The 9,899-nt window shown below is 48.2% G+C and overlaps 1 protein-coding gene across 6 annotated transcripts in view; it reads right to left on the bottom strand.

Moving 5' to 3' along the window:
- Positions 1-9,899, bottom strand: part of LOC129865889 (TBC1 domain family member 14-like) — a 62,982-nt gene that overhangs the window by 13,437 nt on the left and 39,646 nt on the right. For all 6 annotated transcript variants that reach the window (XM_055938967.1, XM_055938966.1, XM_055938968.1 and 3 more), the window contains 5 exons: positions 9,525-9,607; positions 8,425-8,649; positions 7,843-7,914; positions 7,518-7,612; positions 1,526-1,597 (listed from right to left, as the gene is read on the bottom strand). In XM_055938967.1, the coding sequence (XP_055794942.1) occupies positions 1,526-1,597; positions 7,518-7,612; positions 7,843-7,914; positions 8,425-8,649; positions 9,525-9,607 (547 nt within the window). The remainder of the gene's footprint in view (positions 1-1,525; positions 1,598-7,517; positions 7,613-7,842; positions 7,915-8,424; positions 8,650-9,524; positions 9,608-9,899) is intronic.

Below are 9,899 nucleotides of genomic sequence, written 5' to 3' on the forward strand. Positions count from 1 at the left end.
GGAATACACAGATGTAAGCACATAAACACCCACCTACAGACACACAAACACATAAACACCCACCTACAAACACAAACACCCACAAACACACAAACACCCACACACACACAAACACCCACACACACACACACAAACACCCACACACACAAACACCCACACACACACAAACACGAAGCGAAAGTGCCAGGTGGGGTGGTCAAATGTATCAGAGGTATGAGTCATCCTGATGGAGTAATGGAGGCCTGCCACTCATCTCTCTCCCCCTCCCTGGTGGCCTGCCGCCCGTCTCTCCCTCCCCACGGAGGCCTGCCGCTCGTCTCTCCCTCCCCACGGAGGCCTGGTGCTCGCCTCTCCATGGAGGCCTGCCACTCATCTCTCTCCCCCTCCCTGGTGGCCTGCCGCCCGTCTCTCCCTCCCCACGGAGGCCTGCCGCTCGTCTCTCCCTCCCCACGGAGGCCTGCCGCTCGTCTCTCTCCCCCTCCCTGGTGGCCTGCCGCTCGTCTCTCTCCCCCTCCCTGGTGGCCTGCCGCCCGTCTCTCCCTCCCCACGGAGGCCTGCCGCTCGTCTCTCCCTCCCCACGGAGGCCTGCCGCTCGTCTCTCTCCCCCTCCCTGGTGGCCTGCCGCCCGTCTCTCCCTCCCTCCCCACGGAGGCCTGCCGCCCGCCCCTCCCCACGGAGGCCTGCCGCCCGCCCCTCCCCACGGAGGCCTGCCGCCCGCCCCTCCCCACGGAGGCCTGCCGCCCGCCCCTCCCCACGGAGGCCTGCCGCCCGCCCCTCCCCACGGAGGCCTGCCGCCCGCCCCTCCCCACGGAGGCCTGCCGCCCGCCCCTCCCCACGGAGGCCTGCCGCCCGCCCCTCCCCACGGAGGCCTGCCGCCCGCCCCTCCCCACGGAGGCCTGCCGCCCGCCCCTCCCCACGGAGGCCTGCCGCCCGCCCCTCCCCACGGAGGCCTGCCGCCCGCCTCTCCCCACGGAGGCCTGCCGCTCGCCTCTCCCCACGGAGGCCTGCCGCTCGCCTCTCCATGGAGGCCTGGTGCTCGCCTCTCCACGGAGGCCTGGTGCTCGCCTCTCCATGGAGGCCTGGTGCTCGCCTCTCCAACACTACACATACTGGCTGTTTACATAGAGCAGTGTCCCAAATTGCATTCTATTCCCTAGATAGTGCACTACTTTGACCAGTAGTGATGTGGCTCTAGTTGAAAGTAGTGCACTGTCTAGGGAATGGGGCACCGTTTGGAACTCACACGTAGGCTAACGTAGGACTCCGAGCCAGTCCGTTTATAGCCCAAGGTCCAATGTGTTTCTATACCTTCCACCATAGGACAGAGAGAAGCAATGGTTTCTGATAAAACGGTCCTCATTTGGCCTTAAGGACCCTTGTGCTTCCAAAGAAAAGCACCAATATATATCACTATTCAGGGCCATTACCACTGATACACACGAAGGCCGACGAGGAACTCAAGTGTGTGAGCTTATGAAATGAAGCCGGAACGTACGTGTCTGTGTGTGGTACTACTACTACTTACGTAGCCCACGTCTGGCCTATAGCAGGTGTACGCTCCAAGAATGCTGTGCAGCACGTCGTAGTACGGACCTCCCTGTTGAAACACAGGTGATATTTTAACTAATACAAACACATACATTTTAGTCATTTAGCAGACACTCTTATCCAGAGCCACTTACAGTTGGTGCATCATAAGACAGCTAGAAGAGACAACATATCAGTCATAGAAAGTACATGTTCCCTCTAAGTAGCTATCAGCAAAGTCAGTGCAAGTAGGAAAAGACAAGTGCATATATAAAAACGTCCCTTTTTCAGGACCCTGTCTTTTAAAGATACAGTTGAAGTCGGAAGTTTACATTCACTTAGGGTGGAGTCATTAAAACTTGTTTTTCAACCACTCCACAAATTTCTTGTTACCAAACTATAGTTTTGGCAAGTCGGTTCGGACACCTACTTGGTGCATGACACAAGTAATTTTTCCAACAATTGTTTATATACAGATTATTTCACTTATAATTCACTGTATCACAATTCCAGTGGGTCAGAAGTTTACATACACTAAGTTGACTGTGCCTTCAAACAGCTTGAAAAATTCCAGAAAATGATGTCATGGCTTTAGAAGCTTCTGATAGGCTATTTGACATAATTTGAGTCAATTGGAGGTGTACCTGTGGATGTATTTCAAGGCCTACCTTCAAACTCAGTGCCTCTTTGCTTGACATCATGGGAAAATCAAAAGAAATCAGCTAAAAAATTGAAGACCTCCACAAGTCTGGTTCATCCTTGGGAGCAATTTCCAAATGCCTGAAGGTACCACGTTCATCTGTACAAACAATAGTAAGCAAGTATAAACACCATGGGACCACACAGCCGTCATACAGCTCAGGAAAGAGACACGTTCTGTCTCCTAGAGATGAACGTACCTTGGTGCGAAAAGTGCAAATCAATCCCAGAACAATAGCAAAGGACTTTGTGAAGATGCTGGAGGAAACAGGTACAAATGTATCTATATCCACAGTAGAATGAGTCCTATATCGACATAACCTGAAAGGCCGCTCAGCAAGGAAGAAGCCACTGCTCATAAAACCGCAATAAAAAAGCCAGACTACGGTTTGCAACTGCACATGGAGACAAAGAGCCTCCTTTTTGGAGAAATTCCTCTGGTCTGATGAAACAAAAATAGAACTGATTGGCCATAATGATCATCGTTATGTTTGGAGGAAAAAGGGGGAGGCTTGCAAGCCAAAAGCACACCATCCCAACCGTGAAGCACAGGGGTGGCAGGATCATGTTGTGGGGTGCTTTGCTGCAGGAGGGACTGGTGCACTTCACAAAATAGATGGCATCATGAGGGAGGACATTTATGTGGATATATTGAAGCAACAGCTCAAGACAGTCAGGAAATTAAAGCTTGGTCACAAATGGGTCTTCCAAATGGACAATGACCCCAAGCTTACTTCCAAAGCTGTGGCAAAATGGCTTAAGGACAACATAGTGAAGGTATTGGAGTGTCCATCACAAAGCCCTATCCTCAATCCTATAGAAAATTTGTGGACAGAACTGAAAAAGCGTGTGCGAGCAAGGAGGCCTACAAACCTGACTCAGTTACACCAGCTCTGTCAGGAGGAATGGGCCAAAATTCACCCAACTTATTGTGGGAAGCTTGTGGAAGGCTACCCGAAACATTTTACCCTCGTTAAACAATTTAAAGGCAATGCTACCAAATACTAATTGAGTGTATGTAAACTTCTGACCCACTGGGAATGTGATGAAAGAAATAAAAGCTGAAATAAATAATTCTCTACCCTTATTCTGACATTTCACATTCTTAAAATAAAGTGGTAATCCTAACTGACCTAAGACAGATTTATATTAGGTTTAAATGTCAGGAATTGTGAAAAACTGAGATTAAATGTATTTAGCTAAGGTGTATGTAAACTTCCGACTTCAACTGTAATTCGTAAAAATCTAAATAACTTCACAGATCTTCCTTGAAAAGGGTTTAAACACCGTTTCCCATGCTTGTTCAATGAGCCATAAACAATTAATGAACATGCACCTGTGGAACGGTCGTTAAGAGACTAACAGCTTACAGATGGTAGGCAATTAAGGTCACAGTTATGAAAACTTAGGACACTAAAGAGGCCTTTCTATTGAAAAACACCAAAAGAAAGATGCCCAGGGTCCCTGCTCATCTGCGTGAACGTGCCTGAGGCATGACAACTGCAGATGTGGCCAGGGCAAAAAAACGCAATGTCCATACAGTGAGCCGCCTAAGGCAGCGCTACAGGGAGACAGGAAGGACAGCTGATCGTCCTCGCAATGGCAGACCACGTCTAACACCTGCACAGGATCGGTACATCCGAACATCACACCTGCGGGACAGGTACAGGATGGCAACAACAACTGCCCGAGTTACACCAGGAACACCAAATCCCTCCATCAGTGCTCAGACTGTCCGCAATAGGCTGAGAGAGGCTGGACTGAGGGCTTGTAGTCCTGTTGTAAGGCAGGTCCTCACCAGACATCACCGGCAACGACGTTGCCTATGGGCACAAACCCACCGTTGCTGGACCAGACAGGACTGGCAAAAAGTGCTCTTCACTGATGAGTCGAGATTTGTCTCACCAGGGGTGATGGTCGGATTCGCGTTTATTGTCAAAGGAATGAGCGTTACACTGAGGCCTGTACTCTGGAGCGGGATCAATTTGGAGGTGGAGGGTCCGTCATGGTCTGGGGTGGTGTGTCACAGCATCATCGGACTGAGCTTGTTGTCATTGCAGGTAATCTCAACGCTGTGCGTTACAGGGAAGACATCCTCCTTCCTCATGTGGTACCCTTCCTGCAGGCTCATCCTGACATGACCCTTCAGCATGACAATGCCACCAGCCATAATGCTCGTTCTGTGCGTGATTTCCAGCAAGACAGGAATGTCAGTGTTCTGCCATGGCCAGTGAAGAACCCGGATCACAATCCCATTGAGTACGCCTGGGATCTGTTGGATCGGAGGGTGAGGGCTAGAGCCATTCCCCCCTGAAATGTCTGAGAACTTGCAGGGGTCTTGGTGGAAGAGTGGGGTAACATCTCACAGCAAGAACTGGCAAATCTGGTGCAGTCCATGAGGAAGAGATGCACTGCAGTACTTAATGCAGCTGGTGGCCACACCAGATACTGACTGTTACTTTTTATTTTGACCCCCCCCTTTGTTCAGGGACACATTATTCCATTTATGTTAGTCATATGTCTGTGGAACTTGTTCAATTTATGTCTCAGTTGTTGAATCTTATGTTCATACAAATATTTACACACGTTAAGTTTGCTGAAAATAAATGCAGCTGACAGTGAGGATGTTTCTTTTTTTGCTGAGTTTACATAGGCATCCAGAGGCCCATTATCAGCAACCATCACTCCTGTGTTCCAACGGCACGTTGTGTTAGCTAATCCAAGTTGATCATTTTAAAAGGCTAATTGATCATTAGAAAACCCTTCTGCAATTATGTTAGCACAGCTGAAAACTGTTGTTCTGATTAAAGAAGCAATAAAACTGTCCTTCTTTAGACTAGTTGAGTATCTGGAGCATCAGCATTTGTGGGTTCGATTACAGGCTCAAAACGGCCAGAAACAAAGACCTTTCTTCTGAAACTCGTCAGTCTATTCTTGTTCTGAGAAATGAAGGCTATTCCATGCGAGAAATTGCCAAGAAACTGAAAATCTCGTACAACGCTGTAATATTCCCTTTACAGAACAGCACAAACTGGCTCTAACCAGAATAGAAAGAGGAGTGGGATGCCTCGGTGCACAACTGAGCAAGATGGCAAGTACATTACAGTGTCTAGTTTGAGAAAGACACCTCACAAGTCCTCAACTGGCAGCTTCATTAAATAGTGCCCGCAAAACACCAGTCTCAACATCAACAGTGAAGAGGCGATTCCTGGATGCTGGCCTTCCGCTTGAATTCTATATAAATCAGACAGTGTCACCATAACACCTCCTCCTCCATGCTTCACGGTGGGAACCACATATGTGGAGATCATCCATTCAACAACTCTGCGTCAAACAAAGACACGGCTTTTGGAATCAAAAAATCTCAAATTTGGACTCATCCGACCAAAGGACAGATTTCTACTGGACTAATTGCTCGTGTTTCTTGGCCCAAGCAAGTCTCTTCTTATTATTGGTGTCCTTTAGTAGTGGTTTCTTTGCAGCAATTCAACCATGAAGGCCTGATTCACACAGTCTCCTCTGAACAGTTGATGTTGAGATGTGTCTGTTACTTGAACTCTGTGAAGCATTCATTTGGCCTGCAATCTGAGGTGCAGTTAACTCTAATGAACTTATCCTCTGCAGCAGAGGTAACTCTGGGTCTTCCTTTCCTGTGGCGGTCCTCATGAGAGCCAGTTTCATTGAAATTCATTCCATGTGACTACCTCATGAAGCTGATGAAGAGTGTGCAAAGCTGTCAAGGCAAAGGGTGGCTACCTTTGAAGAATCTAAAATATGTTTAGATTTTTGTAATAGTTTTTTGGTTACTACATGATTCCATATGTGTTATTTCATAGTTTTGATATCTTCACTATTATTCTACAAATGTAGAAAATAGTAAAAATAAAGAAAAACCTTGAATGAGTAGGTGTGTTAAACTTTTGACTGGTACTTTTTTTGAGATTCCCGGAGGTGGCAGAACGGAGTACTCTGGTTGGGATGTAGGGTTTGAACATAGCCTGAAGGTGAGGGGAAGTTCCCCTACATTGACTGTTTCAACACAACAACAATCTCACCCACACACTGAGATAGGTGACGTTCACATAACCACTTACGAGAGGAAGGTATGCTGACCAAAAATATAAAATGCAACATTTCAATTTTTTTTACTGAATTACAGTTCCTATAAGGAAATCAGTCAATTGAAATAAATTCATTTGGCTCTTATCTTAATACACTGTATATAGATTTTTCGATTGTTATTGACTGTACTTTTGTTTATCCCATGTGTAACTCTGTGTTGTTTTTTGTTTTCACTGCTTTGCTTTATCTTGACCAGGTCGCAGTTGTAAATGAGAACTTGTTCTCAACTGGTCTACCTGGTTAAATAAATCTTTGGATTTTAAATGATTAGGCAGGGGTGCAGCCATGGGTGGGCCTGGGAGGGACACCCACTTGGGAGCCAGACCAGGCCAATCAGAATTAGTTTTTCCCCTACAAAATTACAGACAGAAATACTCCTCAGTTTCATCAGCTGTCCGGATGGCTGGTCTCAGGTGAAGAATCCGGATGAGGTGTCCTGGGCTGGTGTGGTTACATGCGGTCTGCGGTTGTGAGGCCGTTAGACGTACTGCCAAATTCTCTAAAACGACGTTGGAGGCGGCTTATGGTAGAGAAAATAACATTAAAGTCTCTGGCAACAGTTCTGGTGGACATCCCTGCAGTCAGCATGCCAATTGAATTTCCCCTCAAAATTTGAGATGTCTGTGGCATTGTCTTGTGACAAAAAACTGCACATTTTAGAGTGGCCTTTTATTGTCCCCAGCACAAGGTGCACCTGTGTAATGATCGTGCTGTTTAAAATCAGCTTCTTGATATTATAAACCTGTCAGGTGGATGGATTTTCTTGGCAAAGGAGAAATGTTCACTAACAGGAATGTAAACAAATTTGTGCACAAAATTTGAAAGAAATAAGCTTTTTTTTGGGGATCTTTGATTTGAGCTCATGAAACATGGGACCAACACTTTACATGTTGCGTTTATATTTTTTGTTCAATATAGAGATAGATTCATTTAGTCGACTAATATCTTAATAATAAAAACCATTTAGCAAACGCTTTTATCCAAAGCAACTTACAGTTATGCGTGCATACAGTTTATGTACAGGTGGTCCCGGGAATTGAACTCACTATCCTGGTGTTGCAAGCGCCATGCACACCAACTGAGCTATAGAGGACCACAACTGAATACAGAGTGGACACAAGAGATCCTCGATGATGTCAAACAGTTGTGCTGGTAGTCCAGCCACTGACCTGTTGGAAGATGCAGAGATGGGGAAAGGTTCTGGAGATGTCCAGCTTGATCAGCTCCAGACTGGCCTCTCTGTCCGCCAGAGATGAACCTGCATCTACACACACACACACACACACACACACGTTAGAAACATTCAACATCACACACTTCCTTTAACCAACTCTCATGTTCCCTAACCTTTTGTAGGATTTTCTTTGGATTCAATGCAACTCAGATTTAAATTCTCAGCCCTTTGTGAGTGAGGTCAAACATTTCCAATAGCACTTCAGAGAAAGAAGGGGATAAAGATGGAGAGACGAAAGAGAAGAGTCTGTCCTTCTCTACCTTCAGTCACTGGTTCTGTGGGCATAGACTTCCACTTGTCCCTGGCCCTGGCCAGACAGATGTTGTACAGCTCTGTGGAAGAATACATCACAACACTGATCACTATGTGCACACACACACACACACTCACTCTAAAACCTGCCATTGAACACTCCGTTGCTACAATTAACATGGAAGTAAACTACAGCATTACTGTCATAGTCCCTCTATCTAAAAGCCTTCCGCTACAGCACATCAGGCCTGGACAGCCTCAAGGTCTTCTCTCCAGTACCAACAAGCTATTCAGTGTCTCAGTGGCGCTGTGCTTATCTACAGGCCTTGTCCCTGCTGCCCTCTAGTGAGAATAACTGAGGAGAGAGAGGAGCGAGTGAGGTGTGTGATATAGGATCCCATTTGGTTTGGATGTAACTGACAGAATGGGCCACCAGAGGGGGTGGTTTTTCACTGAGTCATGCTGAAATTGAGACCTCTGGTATCTACAGTATTCTAAGTCCTCTTTTTCCACACACACACACAAAGGCAATATGGGGTGTGTATAATTCAGTAGCCTCTCCAAGACCTACAGTGAGGTGTGTGTCCTACCGTGAGTGATGTTGAGCTCATTGCCCACCGCCAGGCTCCAGACCTTGCCCCTGACGCTAGGGGGCACGCCCTGCCACCAGAGGTCCCTGACCCGCCGAGAGTTACACATGGTGCTCCAGTTAGGCAGAATCTCCTGGTTCCAGGTCTGGGCGGCGTTGCCAATGCTCTCTTCCACCTTACACCTGAGCTCCAGCTGCTTCCTCCTCTTCTGGGCCTCCTTGAGCTCTACGGAGGCAGGGAGGGGAGCGAGGCAGAGAGGGGAGCGAGGCAGAGAGGGGAGCGAGGCAGAGAGGGGAGCGAGGCAGAGAGGGGAGCGAGGCAGAGAGGGGAGCGAGGCAGAGAGGGGAGCGAGGCAGAGAGGGGAGCGAGGCAGAGAGGGGAGCGAGGCAGAGAGGGGAGCGAGGCAGAGAGGGGAGCGAGGCAGAGAGGGGAGCGAGGCAGAGAGGGGAGCGAGGCAGCGAGGGGAGCGAGGCAGAGAGGGGAGCGAGGCAGAGAGGGGAGCGAGGCAGAGAGAGGAGCGAGGCAGAGAGAGGAGCGAGGCAGAGAGAGGAGCGAGGCAGAGAGAGGAGCGAGGCAGAGAGAGGAGCGAGGCAGAGAGAGGAGCGAGGCAGAGAGAGGAACGAGGCAGAGAGAGGAGCGAGGCAGAGAGGGGAGCGAGGCAGGGAGAAGAGACCGTTAGATGACAATATCTATTACATTACCATGATATAGTGTCCTTCTAGGACCACTAAACTGCAGGGATGTCATGGCTGTGAAACAGTACAGTGGGAACCAATCCAGTCAGTTTTCATGACGGAGCGGGGACAAGAAATGGCAGCGATTATAAAAGTATCCAAGGCTGCTTTTACACAGGCAGCCCAATTCGGATATTTTTACTACTTTTTCCCCAATCATATCCAATCACACATTCTTTTGGCAAAAGATCAGAATTGGGCTGCCTGTGTAAACGTAGCCTAAAAAGCTGGAGAAGTGGAAAGGCATCCGTTCCTTTTGACTATAAGTGATCATGACAGCTAGGAGAACTTCTTGAGCCCTGGGAGAGGGCATGTCCCTATGAAAGAGGTATGATCCAGATGAATGAATAAATCATGAACAGTCACCTCTCTTCTTGGCCTGGGCCACCATCTCCTCATACTGTTGTCTGTGTTTCTGGGCCTCCTCCGCAGGCTTGGCTGGCAGATTACTGCAACACACACACACATTGTAGTGAGTGACTGTGTGCGTGCGTGCGTGGTTTGAACTTGGTGCCTTGCATTATTCATGGTGGTTGAGCTGCTGGTCTATTGGTGGAGAAGGCAGGCAATGGAAAGAATGAGTGAGGGAGGGATGGAGAGGGGGGGGGGGGGGTGGAGAGAGACCTTGAGTGACCTTGGCCTGGTCTCAGATGATTGCTTCACTAAGCCAACCCTCCTGTTGATCTGACACACCCTAACCCACACCTTACACCTCTAAATATTCTATATGTTTACCATTTG

Source organism: Salvelinus fontinalis, chromosome 11, assembly GCF_029448725.1.
Source record: "Salvelinus fontinalis isolate EN_2023a chromosome 11, ASM2944872v1, whole genome shotgun sequence".
Classification (NCBI taxonomy): Eukaryota; Metazoa; Chordata; class Actinopteri; order Salmoniformes; family Salmonidae; genus Salvelinus; species Salvelinus fontinalis.